Below are 27,922 nucleotides of genomic sequence, written 5' to 3'. Positions count from 1 at the left end.
AAGATAATTGCATTTTCACTTAATTGATGAAGTATCCAATAAAGTAAAATAAACTCAGCTATTCCGGGTGGTTTCAGCAGGGATGGAGTCAGTAGTTAAGGCAACTGCTGCCACATAAACAGATTGAAAGTCGAAAAAAAATACTTTCCAAACAAATGTATGACTGGATTGGTCTCATTTGTCCAGGTGCCAATGCAATACAGTGGAACAAGTGCATGTAAGCAGCCACGAAAGCTCATTAGAGAGGCTGCGGCGCCGCGATGTAGCTAACAGCCAGGCTGCAGGTTACACACGCTGGCATTTATGGGACAAAAAAAAAGGCAACAGATGCTGAAAAAATGGATATTATTATTATTCACTGCTGCTTGTGGTTGAGAACAGAGGAGCAGCTGGCAGTCTGGTTAGGATATACAGCGCCGTGCCGCAACACTTGGCACTTGGCGAGCGAGTGCGTTTCTATATGTTCACTTTCTGTTGAGAACTTGTGGCTTCATTCAGCTGAAGTTTTTTAATTGCATGTACGTATATAACGCTGATTTCCGCTTATTATTTTAAAATATGCTTTCTTAGTGCCTTGTATTGTGATGCAACACAGGACAGGAATTGAGGACCCACTCAAGCTGACCGTGTTTACAAAAAAAAAAAAAAAAAATACAGATCCATATTTTGCTGGGCAGTTGTCAGATTGTGTTAGTTGTGTTTATGCGTGTTTGCTCATTTGGTGTATTGAAAGAACCTCCAACTGACCTGACCTTTTTTTAAGCCTACAACCAAACAAAAACATATTTAAAAAATCACATTAAACTTAAAATATAACAAATTGTGGACTCGGTTTACTAATACTAATTGACAAAAATCTGAAAAACTTAATGAAGCTCAATTAGTGTCCACCCCGGTTAGCATTTTTTTTAGTTGGCATGGAAACCTTGTAAGTCAGCTTCGTCGCCATTCCATTGCTGACTCTCAAAAATTGCAACACATTTTTATAGTTTTACATGCAGAAAACAGTTCTAAATTATTAATTAAAGGAAGGGCTGCACGGCGGTTGAGTGGTTAGCGCGCAGGCCTCACAGCTAGTTTTCTCCGGGTACTCCAGCTTCCTCCCACATTCCAAAAACATGCTAGTTTAATTGGCGACTCCAAATTGACCAGAGGTATGAATGTGAGTATGAATGGTTGTTTGTCTATATGTGCCCTGTGATTGGCTGGCCACTATCCTCGTGAGGATAAGCGGTAGAAAATGAATGAATGAATGACTACTAAGTACACAAAATGGAGTTGATTGTTTTCGTCAAAGCTGGTGAACTATAACTATACCAAGTGTGCCTAAGTATGTCTAATTGATGTGAGCAGAATACCGTATGTAAGACTACAAAGACATTCCCATTGCTAGTGTCTCCCATGTTAGTGTCAGCCGAGGTCCGCATTGATTTGCTCTGATGATGCTCTCTTTCTACGCCCTCAGGCTTCAGTCGGGCCGCCCTGCCATTTGGCCTAGTACGGAGAGAGCTGTCTTGTGAGGGTTACCCCATTGATCTGCGCTGCCCAGGAAGTGATGTCATAACCATCGAAAGCGCCAACTACGGGCGGACAGATGACAAGATCTGCGATGCTGACCCATTCCAGATGGAAAACATCAACTGTTACCTTCCGGAAGCCTACAAGATCATGGCACAAAGGTAAAGTAACACCACGGAGTCTGTACTGGAAGTTGTAGTAGGTGTATGGAATGCTCTGATGCCTGGTTGCCCCGAGTAACCACCTCTGGATTGCTGTCAACTGGTTGTTTTTTGGAAAGTTGCCCCTTTTTGGCTGACCTTTTTTCAAAATCCCTCTGCTTCCTCGCTTTTAGAGGAAAATCAGCGCGGTTGCAGCCCGATTGATTGACTCCATCAAAAATAGACAAACTCAATATAGCTGTGGAGTTGGGGGAGGAGATCAGAGAAGGCAGTGAGATCACATCAGCATCAGTAACCTGCTAGGAAAATAATATCGACAGTTATGCTAGGGCTACTGTTTATGGTATTGGTAGAAATTTGTATTAATCTGTATTAATGCCAGTAATGGATGATACATTCAGTGTGGAAAGTAAACTCATCCATCCATATTTCAGTTGCCTTTTAGCACGTTTTTTCCCATTCAATATTTTTTCCATGATAAATGCAAACATAAGCATCATAGCCAGCATAAGGCCAACATTTCGGCGGCAGTACCTCAGCAGGTGGAGCAGGTCGTCCTGAAACCGGAAGGTCGGCGGTTCGATCCTCGCTCCCTCCACCCAGTTACTGGGCAAGATACCCACCAGTGCTGCTCACACTGGTGTACGGATGTGGATGAATGTTTGGTGGCGGTCAAATTGGCAGCCATGTTTCCGTCAGACTACCCCATGGCAGCTCTGGCTACAAGATGTAGTACCACCACCAGTGGGTGACTGAGGAGTGAATGAATGATGGCTTCATGTGAAGTGTTTTGGGTACTATATAAAATCGTTATATGAAATTGATTTTTATTTTTATTTTTATTTTTATTTTTATTTTTATTTTTATTTTTATTTTTATTTTTATTTTTATTTTTATTTTTATTTTTATTTTTATTTTTATTTTTATTTTTATTTTTATTTTTATTTTTATTTTTATTTTTATTTTTGTAGGTGTGAATGGTTGTTTGTCTATATGTGCCGTGTGATTGGCTGGTGACGGTCCAGGGTGTACCCCACCTCTCGCTTGAAGACAGCTGGGATAGGCTCCAGCACCCCCACAAACCCCCCCCCTCCCCCTTGTGAGGATAAGCGGTAGAAAATGAATGAATTATTATTATTATTATTATTATTATTATTATTATTATTATTATTATTATTATTATTATTATTATTATTATTATTATTATTATTATTATTATTATTATTATTATTATTATTATTATTATTATTATTATTATTATTATTATTATTATTATTATTATTATTATTATTGCCTACACTAATCCCTCCTTTATCACGGTTAATTGGTTCTCGACCTGACCATTATAAGAAGTAGGAGTCTTTGATAAGAAGTAGGAGTCTTTGTTTGTAAATTGAATATTTTTAACTTCCTCTAGACATGAAATAATACCCCTATAGTCACCTTTACAATAAAATCTAAGATTCCCAGAAGAGGGAAATTGGCACAGCCGCACTCCTATTTTAATTGCATTTCCACTTCCTTTTGGTCTTACGTACGGCCAGGTGTCCTAATACCAAGCATGGTTTAGTGTGGAATTGAACATGTGGCGTGCCCATATGCTCCCGTAGGCTTCCACTACCAGCACTGGAAATATGAGTCCTTAAACATGAGAGCAGTTGTCACGCCGGGATGCCATCGGAGCCAAAGTGCACAAGATAGAATGACATATGAATGCCACCGAGAGATATTGGATGATAGAGGGGCGTCAGCAACTTTGGCAAGCCGCCTTGGGAAATGAAGGGGAAGAAACAATGAAATAAAACAGCAGATCCTGTGTATGCGGGGAGCTTATTGTCAAGCCCAGTTTGATGAAGTCAGATAGCTGACTCACATTGTCTGTCTTGAAAGGCTGCCGCCTGCCTGCTCGCTTCTCGTGGCCGCGTGCCTTACGCAGGCCTCCACCCTTTCGTTCGGACAACAGAAATAGTCCACTGAAACACAAATCCCGCCAGGAGGACTGCAGTTCTGGTCGTTTTGCACATTATGAGAGTACATGTTATCGTCTAAGGCAGTGGCTCTCAACTGATTGGGCTGTTCTGTGCCGTTAAAATGGCCGTTGGTGCTCTTTGTTTGTGAGCTATTAATTATTATTATTCATTCATTCATTTTCTAAAACTTTTACACACAAGGGTCACGGGGGTGCTGGAGCCTATCCCAGCTGTCTTTGGGCAAGAGGCGGGGTACACCCTGGACTGGTGGCCAGCCAATCACAGGGCACATATAGACAAACAACCATTCACACTCACATTCATACCTATGGACAATTTGGAGTGGCCGATTAACCTAGCATGTTTTTGGAATGTGGGAGGAAACCGGAGTACCCGGAGTAAACCCACGCATGCACGGGGAGAACATGCATCTCCACACAGAGATGGCCATGGGTGGAATTGAACCCTGGTCTCCTAGTTGTGAGGTCTGCGCGCTAACCACTCGACCTATGATTATGATTATGATTCTTATTATGATTCTTCTTATGTATTGTTATTATTTATTATTATTATTACTTTTTTCTTCTCATTCTCATTCTTATAATGTTATTATAATAATAATTATTATTATTTTTATATTATTATATTATTATTATTATTAATTATTTATATATATATATATATATATATATATATATATATATATATATATATATATATATATATATATATATATATATATATATATATATATATATATATATATATATATATATATATATATATATATATATATATATATATATATATATATATATATACATATATAATTTTATATATTTTTTATTATATTATTTTAATTATTATTCTTATTCTTCCTCTTTTTCTTCGTCTCATTGTTCGTCTTCGTCTTTTTCTTGATTTTTTTAAATTATTATTTCACACAGGTACTTTTATGCAGGTTTATGCAGAAAGAGCCTATAAGGGAGTGTGAACTCAGTCTGCCGACCCAAATAGGCAGACCAAGACCGCATGAGAAATGGGTCTCAGCCCGCGTGCAATCTCATAGGTTATGTTTTGCCGCATAATTTAACTTGAGTACATTGATGCTGTACAGTAGTCACAAAACATCTTGTCTCTGGAGTAGATTAAATGTATTAAGTACAAGCATAACACCAATAAATATTTTAGCTTTTGAATAGAAAACAACATTCTCTCACTTGGCACGGTTTTTCCTATTTCAGAATAGCATTATATTTCATTGCTGAAAATGTGTGATCCATGCTGCTGTTCATCTATACTTTAACGGAATGCATATTGAATATCTAAACGCAGTGTTGGTGTGAGCAATGCCAACACTACCCACTGTTAATTCTTAAAATAAATCAATACAAATAATTTCCAGTCTTGTAAAGTCACCTGTCAAATAAAAACATAATAATTCGACCATGGAGTTCATGTTCACACCCACATACAGTATCATATATGGTCAAGAAGCAAGAGGAATTGGAAGGAGCCTCCGCCATGTTTGATAGATCCTGTTGGCACTCCTAGCGTTTGGGTATATTCCATCCATTTGCACAGTGCTAAAATGGGAATAGCTGAGGCTCAATTAGGACGTTCATTCATTAGCGATCAGGTGGCTGATCATCTCAAGGCCGACCCCAGCAGATGTGACGGTTCGATAGTTGTATATAATTCATATTTTAAAAATATAACAGAAAAAATATACAGCAGTAGGATACGGTATTGGATTTTGATTAGAATTCTGAACATTATCAACACAAATATTGTGTATTATGTGTTAATAACAATGTCAATGATTTTAATAATAATGAAAAAGTATTGCTTCACGGTACTAATAGATATGATGATGACAATGCCATTAATGATGATGGTAGATCAAAGACATTACAAAAGAAACGATGAGGGCTCTGACTGATCAATCTCCCAACAATAGAACTCAAATGAGACAAGAAGCCGTCTCTCCGCTTTGTGGAAAATGAAGATGCAAGACTGGAAATAGACCACAAAGTCATAGAAATTACGGTAATCAGGCCCCTCGCAAGTCGTCAATGAAAGTGGCAATGTAATGCAAGATACTGAAAACAACCCTAATTAACACTTGGAATAGTCCACAAAGTCAGAGAAATTGCAGTAATGCAGCGGGATAAAAGACGTTGTTTAATCAATGGGATCGCAAGTCAATAATGACTTGAATCTTGGGAAAAGATGTTGAGGGACTGTCTTGGCTGACACGTCTCTTCAACATTGCATGGAAGTCGGGAACAGTACCTTTGGATTGGCAGACCGGGGTGGTGGTCCCCCTTTTCAAGAAGGGTGACCAGAGGGTGTGTTCCAACTACAGGGGGATCACACTCCTCAGCCTCCCTGGGAAAGTCTATTCCAGGGTGCTGGAGAGAAGGGTACGACCGTTGGCCGAACCTCTGATACAAGAGGTCCAATGCGGTTTTCGTCCTGGTCGTGGAACACTGGACCAGCTCTACACCCTCACGAGGGTGCTTGAGGGTGCATGGGAGTTTGCCCAACCAGTCTACATGTGCTTTGTGGACCTGGAAAAGGCATTTGACCGTGTCCCTCGTAGCGTCCTTTGGGGGGTGCTCCGGGAGTACGGGATTGGTGGCGCGCTACTACGTGCTATCCGGTCCTTGTACAAACGGGGCAGGAGTCTGGTTCGCATTGCCAGTAGTAAGTCGAGCCTGTTTCCGGTAAACGTTGGTCTCCGCCAAGGCTGCCCTTTGTCACCGATTCTGTTCACAATTTTCATGGACAGAATTTCTAGGCGCAGCCAAGGTGTTGAGGGAGTCCAGTTCGGGGGCCTTAGAATCTCATCTCTGCTATTTGCAGATGATGTGGTTCTTATGGCTTCTTCGGGCTGCGACCTTCAGCGTTTACTGGGACGGTTTGCATCTGAGTGTGAAGCGGCTGGGATGAGACTCAGTACCTTCAAATCAGAGGCCATGGTTCTCAGTCGGAAAAGGGTGGAGTGCTCTCTCCGGGTTGGGAATGAGGTCCTGCCCCAGGTGGAGGAGTTTAAGTATCTCGGGGTCTTGTTCACGAGTGAGGGAAAGTGGGAGCGTGAGGTCGACAGACGGATCGGTGCAGCCTCGGCAGTAATGCGGTCGCTGTACCGGACCGTCGTGGTGAAAAGAGAGCTGAGCCGGAGGGCAAAGCTCTCAATTTTCCGGTCGATCTATGTTCCCACCCTCACCTATGGTCATGAGCTTTGGGTCATGACCGAAAGAATGAGATCGCGGATACAGGCGGCTGAAATGAGTTTCCTCCGTAGGGTAGCGGGACTCACCCTAAGAGATAGGGTGAGGAGCTCAGCCATCCGGGAGGGGCTCAGAGTAGAGCCGCTTCTCCTTCACATCGAGAGGAGTCAGTTGAGGTGGCTCGGGCATCTAGTCCGGATGCCTCCCGGACGCCTCCCTGGGGAGGTGTTCCGGGCATGCCCAGCCGGGAAAAGGCCCCGGGGCAGACCTAGGACACGCTGGAGGGACTATGTCTCACAGCTGGCCTGGGAACGCCTTGGTGTCCTCCCGGTGGAGCTGGAGGAGGTGGCCGGGGACCGGGAAGTCTGGGCTTCCCTTCTAAGACTGCTGCCCCTGCGACCCGGACCCGGATAAGCGGAGGAAAATGGATGGATGGATGGATCTTGGGAAAAGGTTGGAAATATTCCAAAAAGTCATATTAATTGAAGTTCTACAGCAGCATAGAATGTTCCATATTATTAATGCGATCACGTCTTGATTTAAAAAAAAAAGAAATAATAAGAATTCCAGATAAGACTGGAGATAGTCCACCAAGTCAGATAAATTGCAGTAATGCAGCGGGATAGAAGGCGTTGCTTAATCAATGGGATCACCTGTCTCGCAAGTAATTAATAACAATGGCAATCCAGGGCAAAGGCTGGAAATATTCCACAAAGTCATATTAATTGAAGTCATAGAGCAGCATATAATGTTCCATATTATTAATGTGATCACCCGTCTTGTTTTTTTTTTTGATAAATAAATAATCAGAATAACTCTAGATAAGACTGAACATAGTCCACAAAGTCAGATAAATTGCAGGAATGCAGCAAAATGTCAATCATGCAATTACCACTTTTGCAAGTCATTTAAGACAGGAAATATCTTGCACAAAATAAACACCAGATAAGGATGGAAATAATCCACAATGTCATAGAAATTGTGTTTTTTTTATAGCAAAATAGAAGGTGTGATGTACGTAATTAATGTCATTGCCCTTTTTGCAAGTATTCATGATGGCACCAATCTTTTTAGAAAACGGCACAATCAGAAGGACTCCCGATAGGACTGGAAATAGTCCACAAAGTCATATTAATTGAAGTTATACAGCAGCATAGAATGTTCCATATTATTAATGCGATCACCTGTCTTGTTTTTTTGTTTTTTTAAATAAATAATCAGAATAACTCCAGATAAAACGGGAGATAGTCCACAAAGGATGGAAATACTCCACGATGTCATAGAAATTGTGTTGGAAAACACAATTTTCTTGTGTTAGAAAACCGCACCATCAGAAGGACTCCGGATTAAGACTGGAAATAGTCCACAAAGTCAGAGAAATTGTAGTAAAATGGCAGAATAGACAGTGTCATATAATTAATGTGATCTCTTTCTCGCAATATTCATGACGGCAGCAATCTTTTTGGAAAATGTATCATCATCAGGACTCCAGATAGGACTGGAAACGGTCCACAGAGTCAGAGAAATTGCAGTAAAGCAGCAGAATAGAAGGTGCCATTTCATTAATGAGATCACATCTCTTCAAAAGGTGATTGATAACATCCACAGCAACTCTAACTGCGTTATCAGAGCGATGGCGATGGTCTATTTTATGTTAAAGTATGAAGACATTGTGACGTAACCTCCGGAAGCGGGATTAAGAGGAGCTCTTCATGGCCTCCCAAAGGTTCTTTTGTATCAAGATCTCCCCCCCAGCATTTGAACAGTCCCAGACCAAGCAGGGGGAAATATAATCACCTCTAATCAGACGTTGATGAACACAAATTAGGGCTGGAAAGGTTCCCACATGACATGCTATGTTATGCAGATATTCACCAAAGAAGTTCTCTCAGTAGCGTGAATCACTCTTCGACACTTTTTTGCCACACGTTAGAAGGTCAGCCCCGCAGAGCTCATCTCACCGAGTATTCTTGGCTTATTTTTAGTCGGACGCCATCTCTGGTTCAGGTGTTTGGCGGTTTACACCCCTCAGTCTCTTGACATTAATACACATCCCGAGTGAAGCACATGAGGATACACAATACCAATAAGTGGCTTCCATTGATTGATTTGTTTTTGACTCACAAGCTTCATTGCGAGCATTCCATATCAAAGGCATTGATCTCAGCGCTCTAACATGGCTGAGTCGTGCCATGCTGGCACATCATCGCTTTTCCAGGAGGTGTATCATTCACAAAAATGATCAATGCTCATAGCGCTCTAATAGATGAGGTGAAAGTTATCAGTATGAACGTAAGACCCTTACGGCCTGGACTGACATGAAAATCGTTATTAATAATCATGCAAAGGAACATTGCCGTTCAAATAAATAAAAGAGACATTGGCTGTAATAACATTCTGGGTATTGTTTGTACGTTAATCCCTTTTTCATTCATTTTCTACCGCTTATCCTCACGAGGGTCACAGTGGCACTGGAGCCTATCCCAGCTGTCTCCGGGCGAGAGGTGGGGTACACCCTGGACTGGTGGCCAGCCAATCACAGGGCACATATAGACAAACAACCATTCACACTCACATTCATACCTATGGACAATTTGGAGTCGCTAATTAACCTAGCATGTTTTTGGAATGTGGGAGGAAACCGGAGTACCCGGAGGAAACCCACGCATGCATGGGGAGAACATGCAATTGGTGGAATTGAACTCGGGTCTCCTAGCTGTGAGGCCTGTGTGCTAACCACTTCTCCCCGTGCAGCCTCTTATTATTATTATTATATTATTAATTACTTCATTTTCGACCGCTTATCCTCACGAGGGTTGCGGTGGCGCTGGAACCTATCCCAGCTGTCTCCAGGCGAGAGGCGGGGCACACCCTGGACTGGTGGCCAGCCAATCACAGGGCACATATAGACAAACAACCATTCACACTCACATTCATACCTATGGACAATTTGGAGTCACCAATTAACCTAGCATGTTTTTGGAATGTGAGAGTCAACCGGAGCACCCGGAGAAAACGGGGAGAACATGCAAATTCCACACAGAGATGGCCGAGGGTGGGATTGAACTCTGATCTCCTAGCTGTGAGGTCTGTGCGCTAACCACTTGACCGCCGTGCAGCCCAATCCCTGGTTTATAATGCTAAATTGTTTCCAGTTCCGGCCTTTTTGATGCTGCTTAATCCTCATTACAGTCACGGGTCACGTATACTGGAGCCTATCCCAGCTCACTTTTGGGAGAGCAACCCCAAAAGTGGGGCACCACTGTGCTGCTTCACTCTTGTCAATCAATCCGAGGCAGCGGTGGCGCTTAAATGATAGCGCCGGCACTATTTATATCGGTGACCGCGGCGCATGCACGGCTCTCTGAGGAGCTCCATTGTTGCCGCTTGACAGCGCAGCGCCTTGTTCCTCTCCGGCGTATGCACGGCGAGAGTTTTATTTAAAGCGAGGCAGATAAACATTTCATAAAGATCCACATGCAGCCCGGCTGTTGCAGAGGGGCGTGCACAAGTTCATGAGCCGTGAAACTGCTCCTCGCTCAACACTTTATTGATGATGATGGCCTCAACGCCAAGCATTTTAGCAGTCGTCTTGTTATTCTCAGCGGGCAAACGTCTGCTAATACCAATAAAAGATCACTTATGGGCTCAATATTATTCATTAAGGAGACAAGTTGAGGAGATTGAAGTCGGTGGGTGCTGCATTTATCTTCGCTTAATGCAAATAAAAGTGTTGGGGCCGCGTCAACAATCAAACGCGATCCGTTTTGCCATGCCTTGCCCTCTTTAGCTGCAATCAGTCAACCGTATTTATTGTCGGCAAAGGAGTACCGTATTTTCTGGACTACGAGTCGCTCCGGAGTATAAGTCGCACAAGGCCAAAAATGCATAATTAGGCAGGAAAAAAAAACAAAAACATACATAAGTCAATAAAAGAATAGAGAACTGGCTGAATAGGTGTAAGATATGCTAACACAATGGTTAATCAGCTACACAAAAAATAAACATGAACAGAAAAGGTGTCCAGTGTTTATATAACATAAACACTTTTTTCATTTATAAGTCGCAGGAACAGTTCCATATTATCTGCATACTGTATTTGTATATAACTCTGGGCAAAACTCTTGATTTTGTTGTTTATATCGTCTATTTTTCTATATTGTGTATTTTGTACTGCTTAACTGATTCTGTACTCTTGCTGCTGTGCAATGCAAATTTCCCCACTGAGGGACGAATAAAGGCATATCTTATCTCTAACAGCCAACCTATGAAAAAAAGTGTGACTTATAGTTTGGAAAATACAGTATTAATTATTGTTTTTTGAAGATGACAAACAATAACTTCCACTGCCAGGAATTCCTTTAAGACCAATGCTGGAAAATGGTACACCTGTCAATAAATGAAATGTGTCATTAATGGTGAAGAACGGATGTGAGTCAGACGCCATTATCCAAGTTGCGCCAGTACACTATCGCTCAAAAGTTTGGGATCACTTGCAAATGTCTTTGTTTTCCAAAGAAAAGCACATTTTCATGCATTTCACAAACAATTTTTTCGATTTCCCAAACAATGAAAATGAATGAGATGATTTTCAAAGAAGGATGTACATTTTTGCATAGAGGCCTACTATCAACAACTGTCAGTCCTCTGCATCAATCTCCTGGTATGGCTGCTAATCCAAGTTCATCATTTTATAAGGCTAATAGATGATTAAAAAAGCCATCTAAAAATCATAACTAAAACTAAAATCTCTTACCATGCTATTAACTACTCCCTTCAGAGAGCAGCACAAACTGGGTCTAACAAGGACAGAAAAACGATGCAGACAAATATCTGAGAGTGTGTAGTTTAAGACAAAGACGCCTCACAGGTCGTCACCTGGCAGCTGCACTAAATAGTAGCCGTCAAACACCAGTGTCAGTATCAACAGTGAAGCGGCGACTTCAGGATGCTGGACTTCATAGCAGGACTGCCAAGAAAAAGCCATATCTCAAACTGGCCCCGAAAAAATTCCAAGTGATCCCAAACTTTTGAGCGGTAGTGTATATAAACACAAGCACATGACAGTAATTACGCCTTCCTAGACGGCCTTACCCGGATATCGGCTCAGGCTTAAGTTGAAAGCAGGATGCTAATGGTTAATTCCTAACAGGGTATTTCCTGCGACATTATTGGGCCACCCCCTGAGAAAAAGCCGGTGTTGGGGGGGGTGACCGAGCAAGTGTGTGCACCGCATGGCGTGATTAGAGTTTTTTTTTTTTTTTTTAGTTCCAGCCCTGGAAATGATTTTATTGTCTCCGATCAACTGGCCAGACGCTTGAGAGGCATGTCTGCTTTGATAATTGCGCCTCGGACCTCATCAGCATTTGAGATGAAATGGAGCTAGACGGGTCACTTTGAGTTTAAGAGATGCTAATTTGATTGAAATTCAAACTGGGAGCGCCGGGAAGTAGACGGCGCCATTTCTGTTAAGCCCCCCTCCCCCATCTCTCCTGTGGTTGCAATTGCGATTGTTTTTCATCACCGCTTACTTCGTGACTTCCAAATGGCCTCTTAGGATCTTATGGACTTTTGAAGGATGGAGGGGGGGCATCTTCACATGAGAGGTATCAGATGAGCCACATGAGCGGCTGTTCTGTGTGTGTTGGGACGCTTTCCCCACTCCACAATAACGCTGATAGCTGTACATTTACTAGCATTGCCACAACAGTGTTACTGGTATGGAGCATTATGCTCAACAAAAATATCGTTTTTGCTCCCTCGTTTTATGAGCTGAAGTCAACCATGCAAAACTTTTACACTCTAGGGTGACTATAGGGGTGTTATTTTACGTTTAGAGGTTTTTTATGCTCCAAATACAAAGAAAGTGGAAGTATTTGGAAAATAATACAGCAAAAATGTGGGGAAAAGGGTCTACTGGCCTAGTTGATACTAATAAAAGTATATATAGAAAAAATATATATTTTTTCTTGAAAATATACACTGTAACTTCGAAGAAAATATCCAATTGGCCCCTGCTTCCTTTCATTTGCCACTATGTGGCTCTCAGCGGAGGAAGTTTAGACGTCCCTGATGTCGTCTTATTTACGCTATCAAACAACATTTTCCCCTTAAAATGAGTTTTCATTCTCCAGACAGTTCTTCTCCTTCTTCTACCGTCTGCACTTGTTTTCCTTGTTACTCCCAGACATTCCTTCATTTGAAAGTAAACTGTCATTTCTTGTATATTTGCCGTTTAAAACCTCCCCGATGTCAAGCGGGTACGTGGCGGTGTTGGGGATATCGTGTCAAGCCAAGCCTTTTAAGTGCTCTAATGACGGTTTGAAGCATTTTCTCACTCAAGGTAATGAGGTGCAGGCCACGGAGGCTGACTGGCCATGTAATGCCATTGTCAGTACCCCTGCCTCCACCCTTAAGCCGCAATGCCAAAGGCCGCTGAGGACTTAATTGAAAGTGTAACGGCGCCAAAACACAAGACCCACTCTTCCAAACCACTGACACCCCCCCCTCCTAGACACACACACACTTCCTTCCTTTATAGTTAGATTTAGGCCATTACGTCTCTGTCCAATTATTCCTTCGACATGCTTTATGACGGCGGTGGAAAAGGTTAAATTGCATGTGGATATGCGCTATCAGGAGAGGCATCAGTTACATCTTGTTGGCACCTCATCACACTCTTACTTGGCAGTGCACACCAGATAAACCTTTGCATGCCATGCAAGCTTTTTTTTTGAGGTAGTTACTTGAAAAAAGGATGTACGAGAAAAAAATAGCATTTCCAATCATTAATCCTGATGAAACGCCAGAAGGTGTTGAAGTGAGTAGACTTTGTCGTTGACTTTGTGGTTTTGATTCCTGTTAAACAATTGGAAACTGCAAGCAAGATACACTACCGCTCAAAAGTTTGGGATCACATGGTAATTTTTATGGCTAGTCTGAGATATGTTTTTTTTCTTGGCAGTCCTGCTATGAAGTCCAGCATCCTGAAGTCGCCGCTTCACTGTTGATACTGACACTGGTGTTTGATGGCTACTATTTAGTGCAGTTGCCAGGTGACGACCTGTGAGGCATCTTTGTCTTAAACTACACACTCTCTGCAGCGTTTTTCTGTCCTTGTTAGACCCAGTTTGTGCTATTGCTCAGGATTTTTTTGTTTTTTGTCTTTCATGATTACAGTGACCTCTGGCTTAATTAATTGGTTGAAGATCTGCCAGCGATAAATTCATTTCCACGATATAGATTCCAAGTCAATAAATGGAATATTTTTGTAGTTAATGCATGGAAAATCTATTTATGACTCGAGGGATTTTTGTTGCCGATTTTGATACCACTCATCCATGAGTGAAACTGACCGATTCCGACACCGGTCATATGGAATAATTCTCTTGTTTCTTCTTGCACAGTTGTGCATCGTTTTTGTGTCCTTGTTAGACCCAGTTTATGCTGCTCTCTGAATGGAATAGTTAATAGCATGGTAAGAGATTTTAGTTTTAGTTCAGATTTTTAGATGACTTTTCTAATCATCTATTAGCCTTATAAAATGATGAACTTGGATTAGCAGCCATACCATTGATGCAGAGGACTGACAGTTGTTGATAGTAGGCCTCTATGCAAAAATGTACATCCTTCTTTGAAAATCAATTTTCAATGTTTGTGAAATGGATGAAAATGTGTTTCTCTTTGGAAAACAAATAAATTTGCAAGTGATTCCTGACTTTTGAGCGGTAGTGTATTATTTGAATTTTTTGTAGCAATATTAAACTTCTTGACGGTTCCAAATTTGAAAATACATTACAGAAATGTTAAAATATGTATTGACATGCACAGTAAGATGCAGTATATGATGGCATAATCATGAGGCATAATCCTGTAAATTTGCTGATTTTTTTTTTTTTTTCTAAAACGTTTTGGCTGTCCTTCAACATGCCTCAGTTTCTTGGAAATAGGCTGTTTTCCCACGGTAAATGCATCTGACTATATCAACGCATCCCTTTGACCCCAAGTGGATCATATATCAGAAATAGATGATAATATCAGTAAAACATACAGCATACATAAACCATTGTTATTCATGCTTCATTTTCCGGCAAGCTTTGCAACGTCACACTTTGTGGGGCGGTCCATGAACACACCATATCTCGCATATTTAGTAATTAGTAAAATACCAAAAATCTGCAGCAATTGATACCGATGCCTTTTCTTTTATTCCAATTGTACATTAATTAGCATATGGCCTCAGACGATGAAAAGATAGAGTAATATGATATCGTATATGTATTTAATTGGGGTGCACGCTGAGACCTGTGCCCTGGCAGGCTACTGCACTTTTTTTTTTATATACCAGGGATTGCAATTACATGCACAATCACAGATTGCGGGCTCCGGCTTTGCATAGACGTCATTAAATCTTCTTCAGTTGGTCTCGGGAGAAGCCCGAGGTTTCACAGATGAGACAACCAGGGTCCCTCACTCCCATAGATCAGGACGCCCCGTCTCCACTGCTCCAAAATGAGGCCAATGCATCAGAAAGCTATCAACTCTTACGTCAACATTGTTACACAAATGGGAAGTGTTTTTTTTTGTCTTCCTCCTTTTTCTGCTTATGTCCTCTTGTTTAACACGCATACCTCTGGAACAATTGCAAGACTCATTAGTGTCACCATTTTTATTTTGGGCATTTTTCTGTTTCAAGAGCCGCTAAAGCTGTAAGGCTCCTGTGCGACGAGCTTATGCATGAGCAAAGCTGGCAGCGTGGTCACAGTGACCCTATAAAGTATAGGCTATATACGTAGCAAGCACAGTCACGGCGTATTAAGCATTGTGTTTTATAGCTGCGGGTTGAAATGAATTCATGAAACGGGTTTCTTCATTTCCCTACAAAGCAGTCATAAAAGATATGATCTGTTATCACAGTAATGACGTGAAAGGTGCACACATATAGACTAAAGAAACAAAGCAGTAATATATGTTTGTGGTGTAATACATTTCTGCCATTACGAGTATATACAATATGTATATTTTTTAAAAAAGGCACACAAGGAACTAATTTTATTCCTTGTCATAAAAATGCAATTTATCATGTGCCAAGAGAAGAATATTCCCACCCTAAAGGTGGTAAAGCACGACATATTGCATCTATTCATGACTTTATGTAAAAAAAAAAAAAAACAGAAATACAGCTGTATTCAAATCCTCCTCTTTGTTCAGTGCCTTGACTGGAACCAAGCCGCCTCTGTTCCAATACTCCGCAGCACTCCCTAATATTATTTTAATAACATTTGGACACGGCAATGATGACTGCAGCATCTCAGAACAAAAGAGTGGGGGCACAATACGAGGCGGCCTATAATATACTTTTCAATGATGCGGTGGGGGGGAGACGACACAAATGTTATCTCCGTTGCCACTAAATCAGCAGAACACCGTTATTGATCTACAGCGTTCATTCGCCAATAGAATTATGTGTCCCCTCGGCACCAAAGATGGTTGGGTTTGGTGTATTGACGCCAGTTTCGGCGGCCCTCAGGGTCCTAGACAGTGATTTTTAGTGTAAGGGGAAACGGTACTGAAATCCTAGGTCAAAGGACACATGAAGGTCATATAAAAGGATGAAACGCAAGAATGCAATGAAAAAGGGTCCTCAAAGAATCGTGCTTAACTTGTCACTGTCTCGTTTTCGTCGACAAAATAATTAGCATAGTCAATAATTTTGTCATTGTTGACGAAAACATCACTGCACAATTTAAATAATTTATTTGAACAATTGCAGGCTGCAAGGCGGTCGAGTGGTTAGCGTGCAGACCTCACAACTAGGAGACCCCAGTTCAATCCCACCCTCGGCCATCTCTGTGTGGAGTTTGCATGTTCTCCCCGTGGGTTTTTCCCAGGGAACTCTGGTTTCCTCCCACATTCCAAAAACATGCTAGGTTAATTAGCTACTCCAAATTGTCCATAGGTATGAATGTGAGTGTGAATGGTTGTTTTTCTATACACTACGACCGGTCCAGGGTGTACCCCACTTCTCGCCTGAAGACAGCTGGGATAGGCTCCAGCAACCCTGCGACCCTCGTAAGCGGGAGAAAATGAATTAATGAATGAATTTGAATAATGAATAAAAATTGCTTAATGGTGAACTCCTGTCCACAGATGCAACAATCGGACCCAGTGCATCGTGATCACGGGCTCAGATGTCTTTCCGGACCCCTGCCCAGGGACCTACAAGTACCTGGAGGTCCAGTATGAGTGTGTCCCATACAGTAAGTATATACAGTAGCCATACCTTCCCTCCACCTTGGTCATACATTGAAAAGTTGGAAAAGTCACCCTCCTCCTGTTTCCTGCTCGGCATCACCGTCCCATTTCTTGCTCCGACCTTGTCTGGATGCTCTGCCCGCTTTGTCTGCAACCCTTTCCCCTCCATCTCCGCTTCCGTCTGTGTCACGTCATGAACTTTTCATGAAATATGACCTGTGAAACACTTTGGTACTTTGCTGTATTATTGATGCGCTCGCCATGTTTTCAGCCAGTCCGACGAGCCAGGTTATGAGTTGGCAGAATGGAGAGGGAGGGGGAATGGAGGAAGTCATGCTGACTCTTCGGTAATAGCCAGCGAGCGTTTCATTACTCTAGCTCGGAGACGTCTGTCAGGCAAAAAGCGCAGCTCACCTTGATGGCTTAATAGAAGTCAATACAACAGGTGTGGAGGCACGCTAACAGATGTTTCATTATGTAAGAGAACAGAACGGCTGCACTCATAAGTCAGCGCCGTAATCTTTCCTACGAGGCGATATTGTCAGCATTTTTTTTTTTTTTTTACCTGTTCCCTGGTTGCTAAAATATTCATTGCCATTCAGCTCCCAAACAAAATTTAGATTGCCCTTTGCATTAAAAATCCCCGTTGTCCTTTGAGCTGTCATGTTCATTAGCAATTTGTGAAGAATATTCCCCCATGTAACCTTTACAACCTGATTAACGACATAGATTTACATGAATTGCCAGACTCGCTAATCAGGTGGAACTGAAATAATTAGAGTGGAAATAATGGGAAGATGATATTCGCTGGCTCTTTTCGATGAAAATGAATATTTTGCTCACCGGTGTCAAATAATGACACGGACGTATGCCGTATTTCTCTTTGAGATTCTACAGCGGGGCTGTCCAAACTTGGTCTACTGGAAAATTAAAGGATGTAACTTTGCCACTTTGATATTTGTGAAGCAACACTTGCAGATATGATTAAAAGTTATATATATTCCAAGAAAAAAAAACAAAAACAAAACAGCATCTCAGCTTTGTTTTACAGGTGAAAAAGCCTCTTCCCATTTTTATTTTATAGATTTCGTCTGAAATAATCTTTGTGACTTTTCTTTTTGTAATATTAGGACTTTATTTTCATAATATTTTTGACTTAATTCCCATAATATTATATTTTCCCCCCACATAATTTTCAAAAAGAAATTGTTACTCATTAAATTTTGACTTTTTAAGTATTTCTTTTACTCTATGCAACTAAAACTAGATTATTTTTCCTCATTATATTTAGAGTTTATTCTCATTATGAAATTGCAACTTTTTCCCCTCCTTTTTGTCTCTTTTTCTTAAAATATTCCTTTTAATATTTGGACTTGTGCTCAAAAGAGTCCAGCTGTTTTTTTGTTTTTTTTATTTGTTACTGTCCGCACTTTCTTCTTGAAAGTTTGTTCTTATAAATATGACTTTATTGCCATAATATTTAGACTTTTTTTTTACAATAATGGCAAATAATAATGACAAAAAATAACCCAACTAAAAGAACTTTTTACTCATAAGATTACATCTTTATTCTCGTAAAATTGCTAATTTTTTCTTATCATACAACATTTCCTCTTAATATTTTTGTCTTCGTACTTAAAAAAATCCAGCAGTTTTTTGTAAATTTTCCAGCTATTTTAACTTTCTTGTTGGAACTTTGTTCTCGTAATTTACTTTAATGATATTTTGTATTAATTATGAATTAATTACTGATGAATTACTAATTAATTAATTTTATTAAATAATTCATTAATATTTTATTTTTTTCCACAACAAAAAAAAATCCCAATTCATTTGATTTAATTAAATAATAATAATAATACAATTACTACCTTTTTTGCCTTCCTTGTTCTTCCTGTTTCAACTTTATGGAACCGAAATGATTATTTTACGATGTTATTCTCATACAATTGTGGCTTTTTCTTTTTCGCGTCCATCTTTTTTTCACCTAATATGACTTTATTCTTGTAAAATTACTGCAGATTTCTCAATATTTGCTGTTTTTTTGTTAAATTTTGTTTCCAGCATGTGCTACCAGCCAGTGAAAAAACAACCAAGGGCCCCAAATGGCCCCTATGTCGCACTTTGGCCACTCCTGCTCAATAGGGTTAGCATTATTAGTGTACCTGTGTGAGCTGACCCCATTAGTATAGATTCAGATTCCATTGGTGAATATCATTAGATGGTGAACGTCTTGACAAGTGAACGCCCCACCTCCCCAGGGCTTGAAGGACCTATGGTTCAAAGGAATGAGTCATAATGAGTCGTCAGTTCTTGTTCTTCAAATCAAATCCTGTTGTTTCACCTCAAACACGCATTTGTTGCTTTTATTTATTTTTTTAACCTTGCCTCATTATTAAGTATTGATGATATGTCTTCCTGTGTCACCTGAGGCCTTAATGTGGGGATTAGCTTAAGAAGCATTTGCCTCCACCCACTCTTTCGACGTGGTCTTTCTCAGAGGATGCAGTCAGGACTGCTCCAACACGAGAAAACAGAACCTCCTGAGGGATTCACGAGTTTATTCTAAGTCTTCAATCTATGCATGTCTGTAGCGCCATGTTTTTGCCTCTCAAGGTCCATGCCCAACCAGAATAGGACCAAGAACACAGAATGTTTCCTATCGCAACTGTCCTGGTAAGTCTTCTTCCAGTGTGACCTCCCCGCAGTCAGTCCGCACGAGCCCGACTTTTCCCAAACTAGTCCGACTGGAAGTGTTTAGTGCTCTCCTTCAACCGATCCTCTGTTTCCTTTTGTCCGTGTGTGTATCCCCCAAAAGAATCCTCGAAAGACTGCCAACTGATCAGATAATCATCAGTCAAACATGATTCAACCCAGGAGGACCCTCTGAGGGGAGCAGTTTTGGCGTAGCCAAATACGTCAAAAGTGACAAGTGTAAAAACAATGGTAGTTCCCAGAGGTTTTGTCAGAACGGACGGTTCTTCCTCAAAGAAGAAACAGAAATGATGTATTTTTCTAATCTCCAGAATCTCAGTCAAACCAACGGTACATGGTATACGCTGACCCTAATAGACCGTTTCTGTTGGTTTTCTGGAACATATTAGTGTGCAACCTCTCGGGTCGAGCACAAGACGCTGGTTAACCTCTGATCTGTTTGGATGTTGCAACCTTTTTTTCCCATCGGAAATAAAAAACAATCTGTTGGAGTCAAAACAGAATGAAAGAGCGAGGGAAGGACGGAACGCCAGATTGTTGCGGCCTCCGCATAGTCACCCACAAAACAGTGATTATGTATTAATTGAAAAAATTCAATGCAGCGCAGAACAACTGTACCGCAGAATCAGAATCTTTTGTGGACATCATATCCCAAAAATATAAAACAAACAGCAGAAAATCTACAAAAAAAAAACAAAAAAACGTAAACAATGTATGTATTCCATAGGCCATTCCCAATCGGAGGATTCTCAAGCTAACGCCACAAAAAGATGAAGAAGAAGAAAAAAACAAATGGCTAAATAAGTCAGCATCCAAGCACAGAAAATAGGCTTTTCAATAAAATAACAAGATTAAAGGTAGTGTCAAGCATTTCCAGATCTTGGATCGGAGAATAACTCGGTTTGGACTGCATGAGATCTACCATCTAGTACCATGCAGTTGTCAGTTGTTTGCAGACACGGCGGATCACATGCCAAATATCGAGATTTGTGATTAAAACATTACAGTGGCTCAGAGGCTTAGAGGCCGCTGGATTTACTGGGATACAAGACTTGAGAAGTTGATTTACAAGACAACATATTAAATCCCTATTAAGCTGATCAACGGCGGGCAGGGCTGCAGACAGTGTCCTCATTTCGACTATAGCACCCGCAGTCCCTCAAAAGCTTTCAGGCCAATGGAACAAATAATATGCGGTATTTAGCGGCCTACTCAATGTGATGGAGTTGGGAATTGAAGTTTTTGCATTAATGCAAAGCAATTTGGGGGATTTTTTGCGTATGTGCGGGTGGCCTTGGCAGCATGTTTCCACCATTTCATCCTTTTTGCTTGTCATAAAGTGGCCTCATTAGAGACATATCTTCCATGTTTCTGCCAAGAATGTACATTCTGATTTGTCTGAAATAATGGCTTGAATCGGGCAGCACGTAAGCCAAGATGTATTTTTATTAGGACTGAACTTTGCACACTATTTTCAGTTGGCAACAAAAAAAGACAAAGACGTCCCTGGTGATTTTCTGTGCTAATAGCGCTAGCAGAATGTCCTGCCTTTAGTGTTTTAGTGGGACTTATTTGCCAATTGATATAAATTAGACCTTTAGGTTCCCTTGGGTATTTTTGTTACTCAGTTATTCAACTGTGTGATATTGTATTGCAGCTTGCATGAACCTAACAAACTCAAAGGGTCCTTGACATGATTATCAACTTTTCTTCAATCTGTTATATTTTGTTTGTAATTATGTTCGACATTGTTAAATTTTTGAAAGTGGATGCTAATTTTGCAAAAGTTCCATTTGTAGTTCATGGCGCTATCACTCAGCAACACAAACAGATGATGTTTACATTGATTATAGTGAATATTTGAGCGACTTGACAATATTTTTTGAGGGGCAAAACAATTGGAAATGAAATGACTAAAGTCTTAAGACATGGATATGAAGATTGGTGGCCTTCAAATCAAAGAATGGTAAGTAGAGTTGTTTATCCTTCAATTATTGTTTCAAATCAGGTTCTTAATGAACGCTAAGGGGTCTTTATATCCTAATTTATGTTATATTTTGTCATCCGCCCCCCCACACAGTAAACATACATACTGTTTATATAACATGTATATAACATTTATATTAGAGTATCACTCGCACATTATGAACATCCAGCAGCAACACAACATTTTGGCATGACTACTATTATGATGATAAACCACCATCTACTGTTTATATAACATGTATAATGCTTTACAGACTTATCACTATCATGGAATATTATTTAGATACATTATTTTAACAAGACATGACAGATCATCAGGTGGGCATCCATCCGTCTCTCATCCTTTGCTCTTGGTGCGTCCATTTTGTCTTAAACCGTTTTCTGGAAAAGACAAACAAACTTAGAGTATCACTCGCACACCATGAACATCCAGCAGCAACACAACATTTTGGCATGACTACTATTTACGTGAAAAATATACTGAACCAAATCCACCATCGACCCAGAGAAGCGTTTGTTTACTCGGTTTTAACTGAGAGCTTCTGGAAACGGCGGGAGCGAGCTTGTCATTGTTGGCGCCATGCACTATGTCATATCTGTGAATTTACCATTCACGTTCAAAAATGTTGCATAATTACAAAGAATATATAACATATTTGAAGCAAAGTTGATTCATCATGTTGGGGACCCTTTAAGATCATTTAATTTGTTGTTCCTAGTGTAGTTTTTTAAGATGATAAATGGAGAAATAATTGTTATTTTTTCAGTGGCTAGTGGAAGCCGTTTAGAATCTCGGGGGTTGATGGTGAGGGATGGGAGTGTCTCGTGTTTCATTGTTGCTTCAGTCAAAGTAACTGACTTTCTTCCCTTCCCCTGTGCAATCCGCAGGAAATCTCCCCCGGCTGCCTGATTGCCTCTTTTCATCCATTGATTTCTGATCATACTGATTCATCCTCTTTATATTTCTGACTAACCTCATTAGCTCTTCTGTCACGTGTGTTGTTTTCTTTCCAGACTCCGCTCTCTTCATCTAATCTAACGTGATCTAGTGTGATGTGGCTGAGGAGGATCCTTAGAACTTAACTGGTGTTACTTGGCTCATTTCCCTCGCTGTGTCTGTTCTCTTGGTTGCAACACAACGTGTTTTCTTCAGCATTCACAGATCCTGGCTAAACATGTAAAAAATAAACATGAAGCAGAAACTTGGGAAATGTGTGCCTGGTAGATTATGTCTCTGTTGTAACAACGCTTCCTGCCTGGCTTGAGGAGTGGGATGCCATTCCACAGCATCGTGTGACCAGGCTGTTGTGGCTATGTGCGTTCTTCCAACCAACTGCGTCCAAAGTATGAGTTAAGGCAAAACTAAAGCAAACCCTTGGCAATCGCGGATAATTAGATCCAGACCCGATTATGATCATTGAATTTCCGCAAAGTAGGATTCTGTATATTGTTTTAATAGAAAACACGTGCACTACCTTCTCATTTTTTTTTTTTACATTAGTGGGCTAGTGCTCTCTACACCTGAAATAGCACCCCTATAGTCACCTGTACACTTGTTTTACTCAATATAGTAGATGTAATGACAAAATATAAGACATATTAGACACTATTAGACACAATAAGACATGTTTTTGTGAAAACATGTGTACTACCTTCTAAATTGTTTTTCTTTTTTAGAGCTCTACACCTGAAATAGCACCACTATAGTGACATTTACACTTGTTTTACTCAATATAGTAGATGCAATTACAAAAAATAAGACATATTAGACACAATTACACAAAAAAGACATGTTTTTATGAAAATGTGTACTACCTTCTAAATTTTTTTTTCTACATTATTAGAGCTCTTTAGACCATAAATAGCACCCCTATAGTCACATTTACACTTGTTTTACTCAATATAGTAGATGTAATGACAACAAAATAAGACATATTAGACACAATTAGACAAAAAAGACATGTTTTTGTGAAAATGTGTACTACCTTCTATTTTTGTTTACATTATTAGAGCTCTCTACACCTGAAATAGCACCCCTATAGTCACATTTACACTTGTTTTACTCAATATAGTAGATGTAATGACAAAAAATAAGACATATTAGACACAATTAAACAAATAAAGACATATTTTTGTGAAAACATGTGTACTACCTTCTATTTTTTTTTCTTACATTATTAGAGCTCTCTACACCTGGAATAGCACCTCTATAGTCATATTTACACTTATTTTACTCAATATAGTCGATGTAATGACAAAAATAAGATTTTTTTTTTTTTGTGGACAGCATTTTACTGTGGTGGTTATTGTCTCACCGAGTGACCGGTGGAGAATACAACCTATCACATGTTTGAATATGTCTTCTTAATGTCCTATATTTGTATTTTTGTTCATTTAGCCATTTCTATGCTAGAACATGCTTATAATATGTAAAATGTACTTGCATGTGCATATTTTTATACTAATGATAGGCTGTAGTCATCCATGAAACAACGGTAATTGATTAATTCGTTTTGAAAAAACACGGTAGAGTGAAGCCCAGATGAAGTGGCGAGTGACGGCTGTATTCCCGTGCCTCCAAGGTTGTTGTATGTCTCAGTGCACTGAATCAACGCCAACCGGACCGTTCAGGTTGTCTTTTAGTTCATACTCAAAGACTAGATTGGACAGCTCTAGTCTGAAAGGATGGGGCCGCATCCAAAGTATTCCCCCTCAAACATGGCAAGTTTCACTCTTTTGTGCTGCAAAACGTCGCTAAGGCTCCGACCCCTCGGACTACAGCTATCCTAGCTCGTCTCGGAGAATTCTGAAGAGTCCCGTCTAAATCAGTTTAATTCCCTGAGAGAAAACGCTATCAACACAACAGAGAAATAATCTACCAAATAAAATGTCAAAATATGAAGCACCTCTGTTCTGTACGAATGCAAACTGAAAACGGGGTGCTTTTTGGTGCCATTCTTCTGACTTTTCATTTATTGCCTGTGGAATTTTGGCAGAAGGAGCAGCTAAGCAATTGTCAGTATGATATATGACTTGGGAGTGAAAAAGCACTGATGAATTACAAGTCGGTGTCAGACTAAAGCACCGATACCGAATGATCTTGCAGTCTAATGTAGACTTTGGACTTCAGGGTATCTTATATCAGAAATTAGAAACCCAACACGTTTTGTTTTTGCTCCCATCTTCTATGACCTTACAGTTGTAAAACTTCTTCTATGTACACAAAGAACGTCTTTGGGGCGGTGTTAAGGTTTTCAATTGTCGGTTTTCTTAAGCTACACTTAAAGTGGTTCCAGTGAAACAAATTGTCCATTTCCCTTTAAATTGGAGGGCATTCAAAGCAGATGGGGACGAGAAACTGAATCACTTTTGTCCCCATCTTCACTCCTTTCAGTTCTCACGTCTGATATTGTAGCATTCAATAATGTTCGATACTGATATCAGTGAGAATCATACATATTTTTATGACTTATTTTGATGTGTGCAATGTTAGAAGTAATATCACTCAAACAGAAAACAATAATCAGCAGTAGCAGTAGTAGGTATGACCAAATTTGCTTCTTTAAGCATCTTCGGTACAGTTTTATCCACAGTGCAGTAGCATCCAAGCATAATATAGCAATATTGGAGGTGCTCACCGAAGCGTTTCAACCAGACTTTATTCACCGCCAACAAAGGCTGGTCATGTTTTCTGCTAAAGCTAATTTTGGCCGTAACGCCGCTTCAAATGGGTGACAGATTTCAGAGAACTATGCATTTTTTTGTACATACACTACCGCTCAAAAATGTGGGATCACTTGGAAATTTATTGGGCCAGTCTGAGATATGGCTTTTTCTTGGCAGTCCTGCTATGAAGTCCAGCATCCTGAAGTCGCCGCTTCACTGTTGATACTGACACTGGTGTTTGACGGCTACTATTTAGTGCAGCTGCCAGATGTCTTAAACTACACACTCGTAGATATTTGTCTGCATCGTTTTTCTGTCCTTGTTAGACCCAGTTTGTGCTGCTCTCTGAAGGGAGTAGTTAACAGCATGGTAAGAGATTTTAGTTTTAGTTTAGATATTTTTAGATGGCTTTTCTCATAATCTATTAGCCTTATAAAATGATGAACTTGGATTAGCAGCCATACCAGGAGATTGATGCAGAGGACTGACAGTTGTTGATAGTAGGCCTCTATGCAAAAATGTACATCCTTCTTTGAAAATCATCTCATTAATTTTAATTGTTTGTGAAATAGATACAAATGTTTGTGTAATGCATGAAAATTGGTTTATTTTTTTGCAAAACAAAGACATTTCCAATTGATGCCAAACTTTTGAGCGGTAGTGTAATTAAAATTTTATATATTTCAGCTCAGGATAAATGGCCACAGAAACAAGTGTTGACACTTCTGCTGAGTGTATTTAATACCAAATGTATAAGATGGCATTTTAAAAGGCACCCATATACACACTGTAGGTACAAGACGCACTGTGACTGTTCCTTATCATGATTGCATTGAAAAGGCCTTGATCATGCTAGATTAAACATGCAGAATCCAAAGGGATGCATGTTCTAACATGCATGGCAAATAAATGATTGAACATTTTGTGTTCCATTCATTCCCACTAATGACCTGCTTCCTCCTCTTGTATTTAGGTACACAACATTTTAAATGTTCATGAATCCTTTTTCACATATTGTACCCGTATAAGTTTGGTAAGTGTGTGAGCGTTAAAATAGATCTTGACAGTGAAGTTGTCGGTCCATGTTTGTCCCTGTTGTTTTGCGCCTGTATTTTTTTAAGCAGCAGTAAAACGGTGATGGGTGGATTACATTTTTTCTTTGACTGCAGTCATGTAGTGCACAATTTAATTAAAACCTATTTGGCACACGCTAATATAATTATGCTGGAAATTACACTTGAATAGTCAGTTGATCCAACAATTAGGTGCAATAAATGTCTTACATTTTCAAACAGAAAGACTGAAATTGAAAATGCTTGAGTACTAATCAGACATGAAAAACTTCATAATCCTCATAATCCATCCAGCACTGCTGTAAAGCAATTGCAAAACTAGCTTTTTTTTTATCTCATGTTGATACAACTACAGTGGGTCCCTGCATATTCGCGAGTCGGCATTCTCAACCAGGCAAATTTGTAAGCAAATCACATATTTTTTTTTGCAGAATGCAACCATCATGAATAGCAGGGATCTACTGTCCATATACATGTTCTAATGTTCTAATGGATGTCTCTATCTAAAACAGGACCGACACAAGGAGGTGTTGACTTTCTCTTTTTTTCTGATTAGATCAAGTCATCTTTGTTTGTGTCACCAGTTGTCTGCTTGTGTAACCGTAGAGATGAACATGAATACATATTAATCTTTTCCCCCCTCCTCCCATCCTTTTCATTCTCTCTTTCCAACGCTTAAAATAGAAGTGGAGCAAAAAGGTAAATAACAGACACGATCCGAACCCTCTAGCTCCTTTTGTTTTGTGACATCGAGTTGTACACTTCTTATTGTGGTGGCTCCTACGAAACTCGTGGACGACAGTGGAAACTCTAAATTCGAACCCCCTTGAAGAGTTTAACCAAAAATTTTGACCCCCCCCCCCCCCCAAAAAAAAAAAAAAAAAAAAAAAAATGAGGAGTTTAATTGCTATCATGCGTTTTTCTAATGCCAAAACAGAAGTGATGTCAAATGGGAAAAATATGATTATACTGGTAGCATTGGAACACACGTCTGTCCTGGCTGCTCAGTCTAACTCAGCTAAGTCAACAATAGACTAATTATACAATGAAAATGGAATGTAAATATTTCATCTTCGGTAAAACTAAGCTAAGCAACTAAGGAATGCGGCACTGGTCAGTCATTTGGTACGCCCGCCTGTCCAGGCTGCTCAGTAATAACAATAGTCAAATAATACCCAAACGAGAAGAACAGATTGTACACCTCAAAGTGAGCTGCGCTTTAAATATGTATGCAAAATGACTTGCAGCATCCCTTTGCATGTTTTTTTGTTATTGTATAAAGGTGCACACACATGCACGTATGTACTGTCCATACACGTAAAGCACTGTGTGCAGTCAATTAA

General features: G+C 40.0%; 1 protein-coding gene across 30 annotated transcripts in view; it reads left to right on the top strand.

Annotated features, from left to right (window-relative positions):
• The window catches only part of adgrl2a (adhesion G protein-coupled receptor L2a), a 141,159-nt gene that overhangs the window by 55,529 nt on the left and 57,708 nt on the right, over positions 1–27,922 (top strand). For 17 of the 30 annotated variants that reach the window (XM_058074170.1, XM_058074177.1, XM_058074169.1 and 14 more), the window contains exons 3-6: positions 1,466–1,679; positions 17,035–17,144; positions 19,756–19,815; positions 27,264–27,278. In XM_058074170.1, coding sequence (XP_057930153.1) covers positions 1,466–1,679; positions 17,035–17,144; positions 19,756–19,815; positions 27,264–27,278 — 399 coding nt within the window. The remainder of the gene's footprint in view (positions 1–1,465; positions 1,680–17,034; positions 17,145–19,755; positions 19,816–27,263; positions 27,279–27,922) is intronic. The other 13 variants (XM_058074193.1, XM_058074198.1, XM_058074176.1 and 10 more) reach the window with 2 other exon arrangements.

This window comes from Doryrhamphus excisus, chromosome 5, assembly GCF_030265055.1.
Source record: "Doryrhamphus excisus isolate RoL2022-K1 chromosome 5, RoL_Dexc_1.0, whole genome shotgun sequence".
Taxonomy (NCBI): domain Eukaryota; kingdom Metazoa; phylum Chordata; class Actinopteri; order Syngnathiformes; family Syngnathidae; genus Doryrhamphus; species Doryrhamphus excisus.
Note: the sequence above shows the minus strand (reverse complement) of the source record. Positions and strands in the feature narration are given on the sequence as shown.